Raw genomic sequence first — 22,003 nt, forward strand, 5'->3', positions numbered from 1 at the left:
CTTTCCTCCTACCTTCTTGGAAATAGCTATTGTTAATCTTCTTTTACAGAAAATTTTACTGTTTCTGACCGTGTGGCATTCAGTGTTCCATTGAATGACATCTTTAGATGCAATAGTTTATCAACCTTAGGAAAGAATGATGTTGTCCAGCACTATTGGGATGTTCATGTACAAGCTTTTGTCCACAATGGCACAGTGAGCACAAAAGGTGAGCACTTAAAAAATATATATTTCTATACTTGGGTCCTAACTTAAGATTAGAGTATACCAGGTAGCTTTAGTTGAAGTCGTTATCTTAAAGCATTTATATGTTAAGACTTACACCTTACACTGCACTGTAAAGTTTTTATAAATAACAGCAATTCTTATTCTTGTGGAACTTGCACTTTTACGTTTCTGATGTACATGTTGTGGAATGGTCTTTTAAAATATGCTACCTGTAGTGTTTTCAGTGGATAAAACCTAATCTTTGTTTGAACAAATCCTCAGATAGCATTTGATCCTCAGCTCTTCAGCTTTTGAAGATCCAAGACAAAGGCTGAGAAATGGGATTTCTGTGTTCTAATCTTGACTTTTATATATTGATTTTGTAACTTTTATATGACTTTATCGGAAATACAATAATTTCTCGTGCACCAGTTCTGGAAAACTACCAACACTTCCTAAGAAGAGGTTGAAATAAAAAGTTCATTTGTATTTAAATCCTTCAATGATTTTTAAACTTTTGTCAGTTAAAAACAGTATTTTTCCTTATAGTGGTCATATGTGGAAAAGAAGAGGGCAGGCCTAGGTAGGGGCAAGCTGCTTTCAGACTTAAACCTCTGATTTTCACCTCAGAGACAGATGAAGTTTTGGGGGAACAAAGGGACTTAAGGGTATGAAAAATGAGTGTATGGCCACGCGTGAGTAGATAATGCATTTGTATGTGTCTGGAGCCTGTCTGCCATGTCATAACTCTTAAGACTGTCTGCATATGAAGCAGCAGTTTGAGGACCTCTGCCTCATTTAGTTTAAAATAGTACTATCAAGATATTCTCTACCCTAAATATAACCCTTTTGGACTTTTATTGTGAGAAATATTTTGCTCTTCCCTGGCCTTATGAATTAAAAATTTTATTTTGTCCTTTGTTTGTTTCAGAGTTTTTGTGTGATAAAGATAAAACTTTAACCACAGTGGTGCCCATCGTTCCCACCACTGTGCCATCTCCTACTACAACACCCTCTCCAAAGGAAAAGCCAGAGGTTGGATCCTATTCAGTTGTAAATAGCAATGGGACATGTCTTCTGGCTACCATGGGGCTGCAGCTGAACATTACTGATGATAAGGTATAGTTGTCTGTTTTTATTGATACATTCTTTCTGTATCTCCTTTCAGATGTAGTGGGTCCAGCCTTCACCCCAAGAGTAGTGTTATTAGAATGATGCAGTTTTAAATAGAGATCTGTGTTGACTTGTACAGTTTTTTTTTTGTGTGTGTGTGTGTGGTACGCGGGCCTCTCACTGCTGTGGCCTCTCCCGTTGCGGAGCACAGGCTCCGGACACGCAGGCTCAGCGGCCATGGCTCACAGGCCCAGCCACTCCGTGGCATGTGGGATCTTCCCAGACCGGGGCACGAACCCACGTCCCCTGCATCGGCAGGCGGACTCTCAACCACTGCGCCACCAGGGAAGCCCGACTTGTAGAGTTTTGATTAATTTGAGTTATTATAACCATGAAGAGTTAATGTCACTGTCAAGGTGTTGTATTGGCCAGCAGGAAACCTAGTAGTTTAAAGGACTCTTTGGGGTGTAGATTCTTTTTGCCATCAGTAGATCAGAATACGAGCAGTTGATCTTTATTTCAGTCAGTTTAAAATATAACTCCTTCACGCTTTTACCTGAACCACACTAGGTGTGGAACAGTGCAGCTGTTTCTCCAGCTATTTGATGACTTGAATGGTATAGGTAGATAGATATAGATAGGGGTGTACGATGGCACTTCTGGTTGCAGTGCTCCACTGGGGCTACAGAGGGTGTGCCAGCAAACCAATCCCATTTTCAGAGTCCTGGGACTTTAAGCCAGCTAGACAGATGGCTCTTGTGCTCCATTAAAAAATGTGTTTTCAGGGCTTCCCTGGTGGCGCAGTGGTTAAGAGTCCGCCTGCCGATGCAGGGGACACGGGTTCGTGCCCCGATCCCGGAAGATCCCACATGCCGCGGAGCGGCTGGGCCCGCGAGCCATGGCCGCGGAGCCTGTGTGTCCGGAGCCTGTGCTCCGCAACGGGAGAGGCCACAGCAGTGAGAGGCCCGCGTACAGCAAAAAAAAAAAAAAAAAAAAAAAAAAAAAAATGTGTTTTCAGTTGGCTCATTATTTGAGGAAGCTTTCCTCTGGTCTTCCTTTTTTTTTTTCAAGTCTTCTGAGTCATAGCTTGAGGACCTGGGCCAGCTTTGAAAGTAAGGTATCATACACTTAAGTATCCATATCTAGGAGACAAAGAATTTTTTTGTTCTCCACGAACCTGGTCTTATTAGAGTATAAGGTTTTGCTGTAGATTTTTATGGTTCATCTGTACCTCTCTCCCCTCTTCTTCCCCTGAAGGTTGCTTCGGTTATTAACATCAATCCCAACACAACCAACTTCACTGGCAGCTGCCATCCTCAAACTGCTCTACTTAGGCTGAGCAGCAGCAGCATCAAATATCTGGACTTTGTCTTTGCTGTGGTGAGTAACAGGTTTATCAAAAATTAGGGGAGCACATCTGAAAGTCTAAAAAGGTGTGTGTGTGTGTGTGTGTGTGTGTGTGTGTGTGTGTGTATTTGTTGAGAGGGATAATTACCTCTATTTTCCATTTCAACACTACTTAATTATAAAGTGTAGTCCATTGATCCCCATTAATCCCTCAGGGTCACTTAGATGTTCTGTGGGCTGGACTCGAATTCTGCTATTCTGTTTTTAGGTAGACCTTAGGGTAGGAGTAAGAATTAACCCATATTAAAAAAAGGTCTAGTCTATCCATATAGATGTATGTTATAATAAAGTCTATTTATAAAAGACAAAGTAAGTTCCATAATATTTTTCTCTATTATTGGTTAGAAAATTCTCATGTTTGTCTGTTAAAATATTTTAGGCTTTTTCAAGGCTATACTATTTGTAATAGTATCAGTAATAATGATAGCTAACACTTATTGAGTACTCACTATGTACAAGGCTCTGTGCAAGTACTTTACGTGCATTACGTCAGGATAGTTTGTAATGGCAGCATTCAGGTTTTTGTTGTTCATGATCACATCAAGGGCTGAACCCTAAGCAGAAGTTTCCATGCATGTTCTGCTTCTAGGTAGCATAAATTGATCATTGGGGACCTTTATTTCCACCTTCTCAGAAGCAGTTGTTATCCCCATAATTTTTCAAAGGGTGTGTGTGTGTGAGTATGTACACATGTTACAGCAAATTGGAATGGGGAAGAGGGGCTATCAATGAGGGAAAATGTTGGACCACCAAAGTTATTGTATAAGGGCCTAAAAAACAGTTCTGCTTTTAAATCAGATTACTCTTATCTAGGGATGGGGAAATAGTCTCAACATCTGATGTATGAAAAGTTAGGTATGTCTTTGTTTCATGTCTGAACTTGGTATTTTGAGAAATACCAAGAAAACTTGGTATCTTTTCTCTATGGAATATATGCCGAGTAATTGAGGATTGTATTTTAGAAAGGTTTATAAAAACCTTCCCTTTTCCAGCATTCAAATAATTACTCCATTGTAGTACATACATGACCAGTGAATTACTATTAAGAATGTCTAGTTAAGCTTGTCGTCTTCAGTGTGATAAGAGCAGGCTTCCCAAGTTACCTCATAGAGATTATATTATAGTCAATAAAAATGAAGAAAGTAATATTTTAGATTCACTCCCTTTTGAGTGATTGAGCTTGATCTTTCTCGCTGAGGTTAGATCCTAAAAGGAACATGGTTTCTTCTGACTCTCATGGGGAAACTTGTAATATTTAATGATTACAATATTTAATTGCCCAGCAGACTATTCTAAAATGTAATTCAAAATAGTGACATTTTAACCATGATATAGGCACTTTGAAAAATCAAGAAACATCTGCAGTGTCACCAGAGTTCAGTGGGGCCCATCTCACCTTCAATCCTATCATGACACTTGCTTCTAAGGATAATTTATTGAATTCGGTGTATGTGCAGGATGTTATGGTGGGATACAAAGAGGAAGGCCTGTATTCTTCCGATGCCCATGGATTAGTGGTAAAGATAGCAATGTACTAATAATTACCATTTTTATGGAAGGCCTTGAATGTCATGCTGGCTTTTGGAATTGATTCTTTGGGCAAGTAGAGTGCTGTGGGATGAGTGCTAGACCAGAGGAAGATACAAAGTGCTATAAGAGTGTAGAAGAATGAGCCATTAATTCTAGCTAGAGTAGAGTCAGGAGGGTTTAACAGAAGAGATGGCATTTAAGCTGGACCTTCAAGGATGGGTCAGATCTGTACACATGGGGGAGAAGGTGGGGAGTAAGTGAAAAAGTACAAGCTACCCCTGGATAAAGGAACACAATCAAGACCAGGTGGAGAATGAGACATGTAGCATGTTTAGTGAAAGATAAGTTTGGAAGAGTACTTGGGACTAATTGTGGAGAGCCTTGAAGGCCAAGCCAAGGAGAGATGCGATAAGGTTGTCAGGTCCTCTTTATGCTTCCTCCTGAAATTCTCTTAGTCTGCCCCCTGGTTTTCATTCCCTACTGATCCAGGCCTGCATTACCTCTTACCTGGATGTCTCACACAGCCTCCTAACTAGTCCCATCTCTTCCTCCCCTCCCCCAATGTACTTCGGCATCAGCTTGATCTTCCTGAAGCTCAGCTCTTCCTCAGAAACCTGCAGTGGTTCTGTTTTGCCGACAAGAAAACATCTAAATTCCATGCCAGGGTAGTTCAAGCCTCCCCTCCCTGCCATGCAATGTAACCTGCATATCCAGCTTTATGATTCCTTCTTTCCCCTTATATGAATCTCATGCTTCCCTTACCCTGTTCCCTGTGCACATCCCGTGTGGTAGGAGAGCGTATGAGAGCCAGTACCCAGGCTCTGCAGCCAGACTTCCTGGTGCCAAATCCCAGCTCACTGACTACTGTGTAGCCTTGCGGAAGTTACTCAACACCCTCCATAATTCAGTTACAAAATGGGGTGTTGTAATTCTTCCATTCCGTGAAGCCTCATATGTAAAGTTTTAAGAACAGCGCTTGTCACTTCATAAGTTCTCAAATGCTCGTGTGCTTGTGATTATGCTCATTTTCTGACTACCTTTACTCATGCGGTTGCTTTCTCGAATACTCGTTTCTGCTTGTTTCCTAATTGAATCCTACCCAATTCTAATGGCCCATCCCTAAGCTTGTGTTACCTTTGCTCCTCCCTTAGTTGGAAGTAACTTCTCGCCTTTTAATTTTCATAACCTATCACTTTTTTGTAATATGGTTATTTATTTATATCTATCTTCTCTCACCTGGCAGATTGCAAATGTGGTGGGGGCAGGAACCATATCTGGTCCATTTTGCTGGCTCCCTGGAACACTTAGATATGTTACCTTGTACATACTAAAAGCACTGAAATAATTAGAATGACTGGCTAATCAGATGAGTGCTTCAGAAAGAAAATAGCAGCGAAGGAAAGGTTAGAGCTGGAGAGGCTGAAAGGCAGGGAGCCCTGTTAAGAGGCTGTTGTGATCCAGGCTAGACGTGGTGAGGGCTCAGAAAGTGATAGAAGGAATGGAATGAAGGGAGTGAGTTGCTGAGTGTCTAAGAACCATATGAGCACACCTCTGGTCCAAAAGTTGGAAACAAAATGAAGAGGGAAAGGGTTTCTGTCACATTTTGAGTCCCTTTACTTAGTTGCAGTTTATTCTACTGGTCCAGGTCTAATCCATGGTTTTATCTTCTGGGTAATAGTATTAGATTGCTTTCTTTCTGTAGACGTTAACTGTACCTGTAGACAGTTGTGATGCATTGATTAACTGGAAGCTCTTTTTCACACAGAAAAATGAAAACCGATTCTATCTAAAGGAGGTGAATGTCAGCATGTATTTGGTTAATGGCTCTGGTAAGCAAAACATTGGCCTCGGGGAGAAGAGTATGGGTTACACTGAAAGAATAGAAACTGTAATTATCTTGTTACCAAATAGTGCCTTATTTAATGAACCAGAAGATTCTATGTCAAAATTGTAATTTGACCATAACTTAAAATCAGTAACTTAGAACTAGAGTGTTCTATCTTTTGCAGTATCCCATATTTTCAAAGCATGGTAGATAATAGTTAAGAATGTGAGTGAGTTTTAGACTGTAGAAACATCTATAGAAAGATACGGAACCTAGTAATCTTAAGAATGACTTTTTGTGGGCAGACCCTGTACCCTAAGCCCCCATATTTGACAGAAAAATCCTGGGGACTGTCCCATTTTTTTTTTGTTGTTGTTGTTGATGGGATAAGAAGTTACTAACATGTTTTTTTTTTCCCTTAAAGTTTTTAGCATTGCAAATAACAATCTCAGCTACTGGGATGCCCCCCTGGGAAGTTCTTATATGTGCAACAAAGAGCAGACTGTTTCAGTGTCTAGAGCATTTCAGATAAATACCTTTGATCTAAGGGTTCAGCCTTTCAATGTGATGGAAGGAAAGTATTCTACAGGTAAGAATCAAGCAAGTTTTATTAATAATTTATGGTCTTAGGTTGACTGCTGGGTGGCTTTTCCTTTGAGTCATGGGAATTTAAGCACTGAAATACAGGAATATGAATTCACCTCTCGACTCTGTTGTAGAGTTCTCATAGCCTTGAGCAAGTTGTGTAACTATATTTAGCTCATCATTTTGCTCAAATTAGATTTGTTTTGTCATCTCAAAACCATTTGCAACAAAGTTCTTAAAGCTAAAACTGATAGGAGCTCTAAGTGAGCTTTACTTAAGGTGTAGACATTTCTCCATGGGTTGTAGTTTGTGGGAAGGGTGGCACTTGGGAGCAGCAGTTTTTGAGCATCTTGCCTCTGCCTTCTTGGGGCCATCTTCTCGCTGGAAACATTTTCATACCAGAATTAAAGCAGTTTGGTCTCATTTTGTTAAGACAAAAGACTGCAGTAGGAAAGCCTCAGATATCATGACCTATGTTTTGGCCAGCCAGAAAGATCTGGAGAGTTTTACAGAAAGATCTGGAGAGTTTTAAAAGCATGTGCCAGTGTGAATGAGACTTTTTGAAGGTCTACTCAGGGCTAATGGTGGTATTTATCAGATTTTTAGTGAAAGCTTTGTGAAAGGCTTATTACAGTGTGTTTATATGAATATGAAAGATGCATTTGGCATTACAAGATTAAAATTTGCTTGAAGAGGAAAAAGTACATAAAATTCCTTAATTGACTCGTCCTTTAAAACCAATTACTTAAAATTGACGGTTTGTGGATCACAGTTCTGCCCAGCAGAGCCATCCCAGTCATCCACATCCTTTTTAACAATTAATTCTATGGTTTAGAAGGAAATGTGGAGGCTGTGTTTAAAGTGCACGTGCTGTGAGCTGCTCAGCAGTTTTGCAGTAGTGCTGAACACCTAGCCTGACTTGGTTAGGCCAGAATAAATTGGGCTCTTCACCCTACTGTTCTTGTGATTAGAAGGGTTAATCACAATTTAAAAGTACTTTCAAGAATTCATTTCCCCCTTTGTCAGTTTTGCTTACGAACTTCAATTATTTTGATCCTTTACTAGTTTTACTTTTGAGTCTTTATCAAGCTCCCCTACATTATTACCTTAATTTTAGGTCCAAATTTGTGTTTAGAACTTAAAATCATTTGCAGTGTAAAATCCGCTCAAGCCTGTTTATCTAGTCAGCTGTAATAGACATGAGCTGTGTTTTTTCTCTAATTTGAAACTTTGGGTTTTATGTACATAGAATTATAAATGTCACCCAAAGGAGTATACAACATTTAGTACTGATAATGAATGCGTAATCTATTTGTGGAGCTAGGTTCTTGACTGTGGGTACCTATAAATATAACACACTGGTAATATTTCACTGTTTAGGAGGAGGAAATAGACTTTCAGTAAGGTAAGAGTGTTGATTGGATTTTACTGGATCAGACTACTCTCTAGAAATGGGGAAAATAGCCCCTGTGGGCTGCCAGCCCTGACCAGATTGATAAATGTGGTGAACACACTCAAATTAGTAAGAGGTCCCAGTTTCTTGACTTTTGCAGCCACTAAAAGCATATACTTGAAGTCGGGAATCTGCAAACTTTTTCTGTAAAGGCCCAGACAGTAAGTGTTAGGTTTGGAGGCCATGTGGTCTCTGTCACAACTATTCAGCTCTGCTGTTGTAGCATGAACACAGCCACAGGCAATAAACAAATGAGTGAGGCTATGTTCCAATAAAGCTTTACTTGTGGATACTGAAACTTGAATTTCATATAATTCTCATGAGTCACAAAATCATCTTCTTTTTTTTTTTCCAATCATTTAGAAATGTTCAAAAGGCATTTTTAGCCCTTGGGCCAGATTTGGCTCACGGGCTATAGTTTGCCCGATCTTTGTTCTAAAGGATTCCAGAGCCAGCATGGCTGTTCTAATCCCACAGTTAAACCTTCCTGATCTGCTCCGAGTTTCCCAAAAGACATTCACTCTACCACTAAGAGCGTAATCCTGCTATGTAGCTATCTGGCTAGATTACCTCTCTTCATTTCTGATAAAGTAATACTCCTATTTTGGAAAGCACTTGGAATATATACAAAGAAATACAGGCACATGTATGTGTTTTACTCATAGATATAAATGAGTATATATTCATATATATCTATCTCTATATACACACATACATGAATGAAAGGACAAATAACATTTAGGATTTTAATTCTAGGAGACTCCATAATTTTATGTAGCTTTATCACTAAAATATACCTGTCTTAATTACTTAAAGTTGATCTTATAAGAGCATTTCTGAATTTTGAATCAACATCTTTTACTTTTGGACATCATTTTTTTTATTATACTCATTATTTGTTACACACTTTTTCTCACCTACAGCCCAAGAGTGTTCGCTGGATGATGACACCATTCTAATACCAATTATAGTTGGTGCTGGTCTTTCAGGCTTGATTATCGTTATAGTGATTGCTTACCTAATTGGCAGAAGAAAAAGTTATGCTGGATATCAGACTCTGTAACACTAATCCACATGTGACTCTGTTATAAAACAGTAAAGCAAGTACAAGATCCAAGATCCAACATGCAATACTATTCGATTTAAGGTATATATAGTTGCAATTCTGATCTTAACAACAGGTGGTACAGAGGATTTCGAACTTAAATAGATAAAAATACCCCTAAAACTATAAACTATAAATTAGTCACATGATTTTGGTTTTCCCAACTAAGGAATTTAAAAGTTATTTCTACAGCAAAAAACATGTGCAAAATCACGTGGATTATAGATTCCTTTTTATTGTCTTGAATTAGTATTGCATTGTTCTCACTTTAAACATTCTTACTAGAAATATACAGCTTAGGAAAGGGTTAACCACACCTCCACATGTAGTCGATTTGAGACAACACATTCTACGGTGGATTTGTACTTGCTCCTTTGCATTTTTTGGTGATTTTGTTTGCAGGTTAACTTAGCTGCTTTGGCATTGCTGTGTACTTGACTATGAGAGATATGCCAATAGATTTGAACAGGGTCTAGTATTATTATGTTCTTAGCAATGCATGCTTTTCTAATACCTTTTGAATACATTTGTATTTAATGTGGCTGTAGTGACAAAAGATACAAAAGCTTTAAAATTTTGGAATAGGTGTTAATCTTATTGTTTAATCTTCTTAAGAAAAAAAACTGGATATTTCCGTCTTTTAAATTGTAAGACACAAGACTATTCCAACTGGGCATTTCAATCCATTTTCTAGATGTTTTAGAGATAATTGCTAGGCAGTGCCAATTTGGGGTGTTAGTCCTTTGTACCCGTAAATTGGCTTCTACATGCAGTGCTAAAATTAATGTAGATTTCTCTTTACCTTTCTAGTATCCTTGTTGGTGATGGTTTGTTTTATTCTCTTCTTTTCTTTTCCTTAAAGAAGAAATGCCAGTATGTCCTAGAACCTAGATAAAGAACTCGCACCTAACCCAAAAGTTTTGGCCTTCTCTTTGTTCATGAAAAAGCTGTTCTTTGTTTCCAGCGTGTGTTGATTGCTACAACATTTACTAATTTGGCTTTCACATTTAAATAGTTCTGTGCTAATCAAAACTTACATTATTATTGTTCATTATGGTAGCATCATCATTAATTCATGTACTTTGTGTTCAGTTCTGTGCTCTGGGGAGTTGCACCAATTGTCCATTTAACCTGCACCACCTAATGTTTATATGAGAAAGCAAGACATTTCTGCTTGATAGTTAGCACATCAAGTATTTCTTGCTGCTTCTGTGTCTTTCTTTCTTTATTTTATTTTGGTATTGAGATGGCTGAGCAAATATTAAAAAATTGTTAACATGCAGCAATATATGGCAGGTTCCGTGTTTTGGGGGATGGGAGATTATGTGTGCCTCCCATTCACTAGAAAATGAGATATCTGGGTTCCAAAATGTTTGCATTGGATAAATTTGGTAGTCTAGTGACACACACACAGAGGCAATTGCATGTTAGCATGTGTATGTCTATAACTACCTTTCGAGTTATATTGGCATGATAAATATTTTCTCCCACCTAAATTTGCTCTCTGTTGAGAGTAGCCTGCAAATCTTACTGGCTCAGAATAAGATTCCTGACTAAGCCCCTCTCTAAAAGCTACATTGAGCTGCATTGCCAGCTTAAGGCACTTTTTAAAGGCTAAATATAAATCTGATTTTTTAAAAATATTTTTTATTTAAATAGTGTTTTAGTGTAAGATTGTTAACGTTGTAAGAATGGATAATGCTTGCAAGAATGTGAGCCTTAGATATTTCTCATGAGTCAAAACAAAGCAGCTTTTTTAAAAAATAAAAATTGGAAGCACAAGTGGGTGGCACACTGGCTTAATGCTGTTAATGTTTCTAAAAGTTTCTACCTTTAGATTATATATCTGATTTATATTAAAATACCTCTAATTAGTACTGTTTTATAGAAAATCTGACTTAATTGAATATTTTTGTATTTTACATGGGCCAGTTTATATGCTATCATTTACACTATCATTTCCTATAGCCATGTGTTCTTTGTACCTTTTGTAGTTTTGCTTTAACGGATTTACACCTTGATGATCTAACACTCTATTTGGTTTCTGGGTGTTTTTCATGGGTTAGCATTTGTATAAAGAAACTGGTCCATGTAAATACTTTCCATGTTTTTTCCTCAGATGTTTAAACCACTAGTTGATGTATGGTATTTCTCTTCAGATATTTGCCTGTCCATTTGCTCAACATATTGCTTCTAAAACAAACAATAAAGATTCTTTTATTTCTTAAGGAAATTTGCTCACATTTCTTTCCCATTGGCTAAAGTCTAGATTTTGTATACTACATAATGGCAATTTCTTCCAAAAGGAAAAACTTAAGAAATGCTTAGAAGTAGAATTAATTATTTCCAGAATGTTCTGTGTATTACTGTCTGGAAGAGTGGTCCCATACATAGGTCCCTACTGATGTTGGGGTGGCTATAGAGTAAGAATCAGGTCTGGGATGAGACGTGTGTGGCGCACGCGCACGCATGTGTGTGTGTGTGTGTGTGTGTGTGTGTGTGTGTGTAAGCCCCCCAGCTGAATCTAATGTTTAGGCAATTAGGAAACCAGTGATCTAGAATATTTATTTCATAGTAAAAGTGACAGAATATCTCTGTACACTTTTCTCAGGTCCTAAATTGAGGCTGATATTTAGTATCTGTACATTTCAGCCACACAAACTGACCTATTGATCCGAGCCAAAATAGGATTGTGTGTAATCTTTTTTTTTTTTTTTTTGTGGTACGTGGGCCTCTCACTGTTGTGGCCTCTCCCGTTGTGGAGCACAGGCTCCAGACGCGCAGGCTCAGCGGCCATGGCTCACGGGCCCAGCCGCTTCGTGGCACGTGGGATCTTCCTGGACTGGGGCACGAACCCGTGTCCCCTGCATCGGCAGGTGGACTCTCAACCACTGCACCACCAGGGAAGCCCTAATCTTTCTCTCAGATCACCTTAAAATGCTTGAACCTTCCAATTTCCAGATAGCTTCCCAGTCCACCTTAGTGTATCACACACAAAAATTTAGCAGCCTGGCTAGTTGCTTTCCTCTGGATTACCCAGTTAAGCCACGTGACTGCCAGTTAGTCATCAGAGCTCCCAGCTCTACTAGCTACCATGTGACTTGGTCAAGCTACTCAATTGGGGTCTCTCTCGTTTTTTCATCTGGGGACTGAGGGCTGTTAAGTCCTGTTACTCTTATTTCTTTGAGTGATAGTTTTTCATTTCAATGAAGAAAAATATACATTTGAGTATTTTTAGAAGGAACCTGATAAGAAGCTACTTGTTAGGCATCAAGAACATATTTGCATACAGTGTAAAACACACCATCTGAAGTTTCTTGTGTTTTTTTAGGAGGAATTATTATGAGACTCAGATATTTTTAGGATTATAGCCTTTTATCTCTGTTTATTTAAATAGATAATGTTACATTGTCTTGGGCTCAGCTCTCTCCTACCTGTCTCCTGATCTTTTACCCTGGTACATAACTTTCTGCATCAATAATTACCATATCTTATTTTTGAAACTAGTATAGAGTAGCTTCAAGTATCTTGTCAGATTCATGTAATATATTTCAAACAGTTTGACTATAGATCTAAAAGGTATATAATAAATAAAATGTCACATAAGGATGTGCTTCTAAATGCTGATTCTTCCAAAGAGAATTTTTGACACATTGGTTTTGAAGAGGTGTTTGTTTTATACTTTATTATAAATGTACATCTCAGCTTTTCAGCCCTCACACTGAAAACTGTATTTGAAAAATTTCTGAACTAACAGAAAATTGAAGATAAACAGCATTTTAAAAATCTACATGAACCTTTCCGTTGAGATTTCAATGGTCAGTGAAACTTTGTCTTTAAAAATCTTCATTGCTTCCGTGACTATTAAACTCTTCCACAAATACACTTTTCCTTTCCCCAGAAAGGTCTCAAGTGTACATTAGGCAAATAGATCAGGTCAAAATGACTTACAGAATGAGGTTTTCTTTTCTTGGATGTGATTTTACTAAAATTACTGTTTTACCAAAATTTCTTTCCATTACCTAAAGAATTTTTAAAGGCCGAATTCATAAAAATCAATAATTATTATAAATTAATACTTCACATACTAACTGAGAGCATTTTAAGTAAATGACAGCATCTAGAAAGATCTTTGTATTAGCAGAATTGCCTTTTTGATCTACTCTGGGAATATTTGTCTTGCATGAAAGCCTTAAGAAAGCCTTATTGGCAGTATTTATGAAAGTCGTTTCAGTACTAGGTCAAATACCCAATTTGGGAAAGAGGACTATGAATTCGTTGCCAGAATAAGAAATTAATCTAATGAATTTTTAAAAAACCAAGTTATATTAAATCCAAGACATAATACTTTATGGTCATGTCACCTAATAGTTTATATGCTGGGTGGTAATTTGGGAAATTGAAGGGGAGGAGCTAACTGGGTGCTCTTAACACCATATATTCACAAGTCACATCTGGCAACCTCAGCTATCTGGATTTTTAACAAAACCAAGAAGCAAGTAAAAAAGATCATTGAGCTGGCAGCCAAAATTGATGTCATAAAGTCCATAAACTCTAGGATTGCATCTTGTTCCCAGTTATTGCCCCAGAGACTAGCAAAAGACTGGCACATTTCTTACATGCAAACACAATCAGATGTGCCTTGCAGCTATTCATTTTTATTTTCGGCACAGTTCTAATAAGTTTAATTATCTGATTTATCAATCCCTGGTAAATTGCAAGCTAGGAGGAGAACTAGGGCAATAAGAGGCAAGGAAATGGAAAACAGAAGCGGTGGTTCAACGTGCTAGCCACCTCCTCTCTCTGCAAACATATCTCCATCTGCACTATCCCTTTCTTCTCCAGTCTCAGTAGGTTTTCTTCTGGTCAGTGCTTCTGGAATCCCATTTCCCCTGCCTCCCAGGAGACTTTGTACCAGCGTCTTCAACCTGTAAAATGCTCATGGCTCTTTCCCTCATCCTGTAACCACAAGTCTCTTCCACCCTGAAGGTATCCTTTCTTGACCCTGTGTCCCCCTTCTAACTACCTACCTTTCTTCTAAACGTCTCATAACGAGTACTGTGTGTTCCCCATCCCAAGTTCTTGATCTCCTAACCAGTCAATCACTTCCCATTCACTCCTAAACCTGCAACAATTTGACTCCTAGCCCCCACCCTCCGTATTGCTACATCCAGTGGACATTTCGCAGGCGTCTCTTAATATTTTACACTGTTCTCCCATGATAATTGAAGCTGTTTCCTTCCTTGGCTTCTGTGGCACCATTTTCTACCTGCCTTTCCTACTTTTTCCTGCTCCTTTATTCTTCAAATATTGGTGTTCCCAAGGGTTTTGTCTCTGACCCTCTTATTACTCTTTATTTGCCCTTGCTGAGAAATATCTTTCTCCCTGGTTTGAGCTATCACGTCAACCACTTGGTTAGCACATAGGTATCTTAAACTCAGCAGATCGAAAACGGAGTGTCTCCCTCTTCCACATATCCCTCTCCACCGTCCCCTGACATGCAGATTTTAAAAATTAAATTAAAAAAAACCCACACAAAAATAACTACAAATAAAACTGAAATGTATATATTCCTCCTGTATTCCCTATCACAATGAATGGCACCAGTGTCTACATAATCATGGGATTGGAAGCCATTCTACAATATTGTCTCCTCCTACATCTGTTTGGTCAGTTCTGTCTTCTAATTGGATCTCTAGTCCATCCCTTCTGCATCTGCACTTTATTAACCAAGTTCAGGACCATATTATTGGTCATCTGGCTTCTAGCAGTAGAGTTGCTTCCTAACTTAATACCTCCAGTCTTCCATCTGCCATAACTTCTGAAACAAATATCCTGCTTAAAATTCTGCAGAAATTTTTTTTGAGGGGGGGGCATCAGTATAAGGCCAAACTACCTAGAGCATACGGTGCCTTTGTGAGCTGATCCTAGTACCCTTTTCCACCTCTTTTCCAAGAGTACCTCTTAATCCATTGTTCTAGCTATGCCAACCTGCTTGCATTTCACCCGAAGTGCTATGTTTTCTTACCCTCCATAGTTTTGTCTGTGCTGCTTTCTATACCTGGAACGCCCTTCACCCATTACCTGCATGGTTAATTCCTACTCATTCTTAAAAATTCAGCTCTGGTGTCACCTCTTTCAAACTGTGTCTTGTGAAACAAGGCTGGGTTGAGTGTGCCTCTGAAATATTTTGATGACACTGTGTGTTCCCTGCCCCTATTACAGCACATTTTGAAATTATAACCACTGATTTTCTTATCTGACTCCTACACCAGACTGAAATCTTGAGGCAAACAGTTATGCAATCAGGGCCAGTTTATACCTTTTCTTACTACTAAATGGCCCCATATTCCTATGCATTGAGTTCTCACATCTGCTTTATATAGTTGTTCATTTGGTTCATTTCATTAATACTTCCCAATCTGCAGTGTTCCAGGCACTATGCTTCTTCAACATCATAACAATTTGCCTCTGAAAGCTCACAGCCTGATCATCAAGGAAAGGCTAATTATATTTATCCATTATCTTCCATTTGAAGAATCTGTGAAGTATGTGATCATTTTATATATCTTTCAACCGAAATGACTGCATTTTTTTGGGTACTTAAAAGTATATGATTTGGTTATTTGGAAAATCACTTTTGTGGAACATCTGATTTGCTGGTAATGAATTCCAATGACTTGTTGCCTTGGTGTAAAAAACAAATATGTGTGTTGGGAAGTACTGTCATTTTAACTTCAAATGTACAGATCTGAAATTTTGTCACTGTTTCTGTTCTCAATTGTGCTTTCTCCACATCTAGCTCAAGACTGCAGTGCAGATGACGACAACTTCCTTGTGCCCATAGCGGTGGGAGCAGCCTTGGCAGGAGTGCTTATTCTAGTGTTGCTGGCTTACTTTATTGGTCTCAAGCGCCATCATGCTGGATATGAGCAATTTTAGAACCTGCAGTCTGATTGATTATATAAAAATACATGCACATAACAAGATTTTCTTCCCTTTCAGTCTTGAAATACTTTGTTCTTTAAGATTGATATATTGAAACTTTAATTCTTAAATCAGTCCCAGCATTTTGAGATAATTCTTTATTAATAAAAACTGTTAATAGAACAGCATAAAAATTTTTTTAATGTTGTATTTACTGGTCCTGAAGACAAACTTGTTGAAAAGAACATCGGTGTGCGGTGTTTTAAGGTCTATCTTAAGAAGCCTTGGCCAAATTTTGATTCTAACCCAAGATGCCTTAAACTTATTAACATGGCCATTATGAAGATAAAATATGTAGTTGTCTCCTAATGGAATTAATAAATATTGTTTCACTACCGGTGTTCTGTTTCAGTGTATAAGAATTATCCTGATTTAAGCTCATCACAGTGCCTTTGCATATAGTTCATTAAATAAATGTTGATGTGGCATAAATGCCCATCAGATGCTTAAACTTGGTTTTCAGTTGAATGTCCTCAGGACCATCAGCATTTTTTAGGTTATGTGACTTTCTTTGAAGATGAAGTCAGTATCTTTGGCTTGTGATTTTTCCCTAGGTAAAAAACGGACCCAAGTGGCTGCAACAGAGCTTCAACTGGCTTCAGAATTAGAGTTTTCAAAAAACTGTTTTCTTTTTCAGCAATAATAGACAGAAAGGATTCAAGCATATTTAACCACTTGCCTTTTTAAAAATGTTTTTCTCTTCCTTGGATGCCTGATTAGCATTGCAAGATAGAAATATTCTATGAACTAATTAGGAGAGATTGTGTTGTGTTTCTCTACCTCATCTTGTTGGTCTCTAGAGCATTAAAATCTATTTAGTGTTGTCATCAGACTGGTACTTATGAGCTGTAAGCAGCAGCAATCTCAGAAGGGAGGCAGCGAAGCAAAGCAGCAACTCGGCTCCTGCCTTTTCCAGGACGGCCCCTGTGGGGCAGAGCATAGATGGGGTGTAGACAGAAGCTGTTGGCATGAAAATGAGCTAGATAATCAGCCCCTGTTGAAGCACGCTCAATGTTAGAAGTGCAGCACAGACATTGAATGTATAGACAAATAAATAAGAAGGAAGCTTAATCAGTAGACTCGAGAATTTCACATGGAAGTGATTATTTTATTAACTCATTCTGTATATATATTGGCTTGTTCAGAATTTTTGTAATTCACTGATTACAGCATTTTGATACCCAGCTATCAGTCTCTGAAGGCTTTCAGTAAAATATAGTAAATCTTTTTAATAAAAGCTAATGTCATTACTAAAATCTGTTCTATATACTCAGAACCTCAGCAGCATTTTTTTATGAATGACAAAAGTGCAAGAGGAGGAAAAGATAAAATTAGAGGAAAAATGCAAGTTATTATTCAATCATAAATCACACCAAGTATCACATTTTGTTAATTGCATTAGACATACTGGAAAGGACCTTAAAGATTCCTTACTATAACCCCATAATTTTTTCAGAAAGAGGAGTGACTTCACTGAGGTTACATATCTAGCGGGCAACAAAACCATTATTAGCATTTTGATTAAAAAATTGTCCCAATGAAGTCTAGTCACTCAGTAGTTTAAACTTGAAACTGTGAGATCAGAACTGGCACTTTGAGTTTCTGTACTAACTAATTTCAATAAATGACACATGATACCAACTTTGTTTGCTTAAGTATTTTTAAAAGTACTGAATATTGGCTTTTTCAATGGCTCCTATTTTGACCTCTGTTTGCTACTTCAAAGCCTAAACCTCCTTGGATGGGATGACAAACATGGGAGGAAAAGAGAAGGGAATGAACACTTGTTGACCTCCTGATGTGTATCATATACTTTAGAAATATCATTTAATCCTCAGATACCTTATAATATAGGTATTCTTATTCCCCCTTTTACAGATGAGGAAAGTGAGGCCCAGTTTAAATTACTTGACCAAGGTCCTTTAGCTAGTAATTGAAGGAATCAAGATTCAAACTCAGTTCTGTTTCAGTCCAGAGCTCAGAATCTACATTGCATGTGCACACCACCTTCCTGGTGGTCCAGTGGAGTGGACTGCAATGTCCATTGGACTCTGCTATTATTCTTCCAGGCCACTGCTCAGCTAAAAATAATTACATATAACCTGATAGCTACCTAATGCTTGTATGAAAAAAATTATACTGCATTTTCTTGATCATGAGTCCTTTTTAACTTAGATGTTATTACTTATACAGAATTCTTATTTATATTTTCACGATAGCTGTGGCAGGGGAGAAAGGGAGTGGGGAAATACGCAGGTAGTGGTTTTAAGTGAAGATTCCCGCAGTGCCGCTCTTTCCCCGCAGTGCCATTAGACAATTCAACATAAAATCTTCCCGTATTAGGCAAGCACAATTCTTTGTTTTGGACCCTTTCCCGTTCTTCCCTTAACTTCTGCTTTTTGTACTGAGGAATTAGGTGTGATTTGAGATGAAGTGACAGTGAGAGATACAGGAGGATCAGTTGCTTGGAAATACTTGGGTGGACATAGTGAAAATAAGAAAATAAGGGTAATGCTGTAAAAGACTAACCTATGTACTCTTTCAAAATGCTTGTTTCTTGTTTTCTTGTTTCTGCTTAATTGCATTCCTTACTAATTTCCTTTCCTTGCTTTCTGTCTGTTCTTTTCAAACAGCTGAAGAATGTTCTGCTGACTCTGACCTCAACTTTCTTATTCCTGTTGCAGTGGGTGTGGCCTTGGGCTTCCTTATAATTGTTGTCTTTATCTCTTATATGATTGGAAGAAGGAAAAGTCGTACTGGTTATCAGTCTGTGTAATCAATTAAATCTAGTGCTTTTTGGAGTTTTTTTGCCATCAGAAGTTATGTTTTCCATTGGCTAAAGAGCCAGGAAATGCTGTGCAATTGATTGTTTGAGAGATGCAGATTAACCTCAGTGAGTTGCTAGCTAACTTGGGCATGAGTAGCACTATTAGGACCAATTTCTTCTTTTTTTTCCTATTTTTTTCTTCCTTTGTAAAAGTGTAATTGAAAGAAAAATTGTGGCTTAGAATATTTTTTTTAGTGAATAATGATTCTAAGCCTCTGGATCCAATTATGAAAGCATTTCTACTGAAGTATAATTTTATATGTTGCAGTTACTTGTATTTTGCCTCTTTGACATTATTTGCAAAATCAAAGCTGTTAGAGAATTTAACTTGCTTCAGGAAATAAATTCAAGAACACAGTGAATTCGTTTTCATTGGTGGCAAACATAAAATTTGGTTTGTAATAAGACTTAGATTCCCCACCGCCTAAACAAGATTATTTAAATTCTGATTTAATTTTCCTGCTAGTTAAAAGGAAAGAAAGAAAGGAATGTCTTCATAATATTGTATTTAATAGCAAAAGTCTGGCTGTTTTCTTTATTACTGTTAGTGGCTACTGTATTTTAACAAGGATGTCGCAACTAAGACTCGGTGCAGCCAAAATAAATAAATAAATATTTTTTAAAAACCCCAAACAAAACAGGGATGTCTTTTTTTTTTCCTACTGGAGTTTGGAATATATTGATTACCTCAGACTTGCCATTTATGCTGAAGGATGAAGTAAGATCTATGGCGTTTTTTTTTAAGGTGTTGATATAGAAAGGGTTATTTTTTCTTTAGAGTTATGATTTAGAATTTTTTTCCCTTACAGCCTTAACTTGTTCACAAAGTTAATTCATCTTCCACTAAAAAAACAAAACAAAGCTTCTCTATTTTGTGTGCCTCATGTACTCTCTCATCCCCTGTATGAATAAGTTCTAATTGATAATTTTAATGTATTGGTTTCTTTTTTCTCACAGCAGCATGTGCTAACTCTAGAGGCTAGTGGGCCCTGAAGTATCATCAGTCAGATGCCTGCCTGGCCAGAGCTGGACCAGGATTGTTCTGTAAATTTGTTGATCTTGATACAGACTTATATCCCTGTAGGGACCTCTAATGGCTCTGGCTACTGGAGTAAGGTACTAGAGGCCACTCCTCCCAGTGTCTGCTTGATTGGCTAGGCTATTGAATTGTCCTTTGATTTGGAAGCACACTGTTGTATTTCTCTAGTGTCCAAATGGCTGCTTTGCACTCCTGTTATTAACATAAGGCAGATGTTTATTTTATCAAGCTATTTTATCTCTATATAACTAAAAAAGAAAAGTTTTCTAAAGATCTGCCTTCACTTTAAAAATGTTCCTTGGATTGGGACTTCCCTGGTGGCACAGTGGTTAAGAATCTGCCTGCCAATGCAGGGAACATGGGTTCGAGCCCTGGTCTGGGAAGATCCCACATGCCGCGGAGCAGCTAAGCCCGTGGGCCACAACTACTGAGCCTGCGCTCTAGAGCCTGCAAGCCACAACTACTGAAGCCCATGTGCTTAGAGCCTGTGCTCCACAACAAGAGAAGCCACCGCACCACAAGAAGAGTAGCTCTCGCTCGCCGCAACTAGAGAAAGCCTGTGCGCAGCAACAAAGACCCAACACGGCCAAAAATAAATAAATTTTAAAATGTTCCTTGGATTAAAAAATTAAGCCTAAACCTTAACTAAAGTTAGTTATTACATCCAAGGATTAGGTCCCCATCTACCTCTTAGCACAATGCAGATGCTCACCACTGTATTGCTGCCATTAACTGATGCCAGAACTCTTTGCCAATAAATGAAATTGGAAAATTTTGTTTTTTTTTAAAAAAAAAAGAAAATTCATCAACGTCTTTCTTTACTATCTTTATATATAGTGCATCTCAAAAGCATATATTCCAAACTGGAGTAGAAATACATTGCTCAACTACATTTCCCTTAGAACTTTCTGGTTCTGACTTGTAGACTCAAGCTCTCCTCTCTTTGCTAAGTATGTAAAGAATGTTTCCTTTTAAAATGTTCTCCTTTGAAAACAACTGCTTATTTGTTATTTGGTCAAAATGATGGCATCATAAAGAACAGTGGCTTCGTTTCAAAAAATATTTTTGAGATGATTGTCTAAAAGCCAGATTATTTAAATCAGCTTGTGACCTTGCTAGGTATATGGATTGGAAAATTCAGATACATTCAAAATTATGGGTTCATTTAAAAGTTTTCTACTTTCGGGGTAGCAGACTAACATCACTAATTCTTCATTGGGTATCATGGTTTTATCTTAGATAATTAGCAAACATGTTTTAATTCTTCTTTGAGAATTAAGATTAATTGAAATATAAAATATTAACAGAGGGTTCAAACATTAACTGCTTCAACTCCAATAAAATACAGGAAGCCCCAAATCTATGAACTGAGTGTTCAATAAGCTTTACTCACTGAGTTCATTTTTATTGTCAGTACAACAGGGGAGGTCAAATAGTAGGACTTTGAACTCATAAAGAATTGTTTTTACCTAAGCTTTGGAAGAACTGATGCCTGCTGCTGCCTAAAGTTTTGTATATATCAATATAGTAAACTAATTAATACCTACAAAATAAATACTGTGGTACTCCTGTTTGATCTGATGTGTGTGAATTTTAGATTGATGGATTAAAATATAATAAAGATCATACAATCTATATCACTGGATAACTTCATTTTTATTCCATGTTCTCAGTCTTAAGAGCTTGGATTGATTTATAAAATCTAAGTTCCTCAAATTATTGTCTTTTGAGTTGTCAATAGGACTCATATGATCTCATAGGTCTGCAAATTAACCAAGTGCCGTCGTTAAGAAGGCATTAGAATCTTTAATGCAGACATTTCAAATATGGGGGCCTATGTGGTCATGAAAATTACAAGAAAGTATTGAAAATAAAATATGGAAATCAAATTTAAGAGCTTCATAATAAATGTACTTTCAGCATAT

General features: G+C 37.7%; 1 protein-coding gene across 3 annotated transcripts in view; it reads left to right on the forward strand.

Moving 5' to 3' along the window:
- The window catches only part of LAMP2 (lysosomal associated membrane protein 2), a gene marked incomplete at its 3' end in the record, with an annotated part of 37,719 nt that extends 16,006 nt beyond the window's left edge, over nt 1–21,713 (forward strand). Inside the window, exons 4-9 of one of the 3 annotated variants that reach the window (XM_081222231.1) lie at nt 50–208; nt 1,139–1,326; nt 2,578–2,700; nt 6,023–6,086; nt 6,507–6,671; nt 16,028–17,853. In XM_081222231.1, the coding sequence (XP_081078357.1) occupies nt 50–208; nt 1,139–1,326; nt 2,578–2,700; nt 6,023–6,086; nt 6,507–6,671; nt 16,028–16,167 (839 nt within the window). Of the gene's footprint in view, nt 1–49; nt 209–1,138; nt 1,327–2,577; nt 2,701–6,022; nt 6,087–6,506; nt 6,672–9,043; nt 9,184–16,027; nt 17,854–18,845 lie in introns of those variants that run through there. The other 2 variants (XM_081222232.1, XM_081222233.1) reach the window with 2 other exon arrangements.
- Nucleotides 21,714–22,003: the final 290 nt, after the last annotated feature.

The sequence above is a fragment of the Mesoplodon bidens genome (genome assembly GCF_964165515.1).
Source record: "Mesoplodon bidens genome assembly, chromosome: X".
Classification (NCBI taxonomy): Eukaryota; Metazoa; Chordata; class Mammalia; order Artiodactyla; family Ziphiidae; genus Mesoplodon; species Mesoplodon bidens.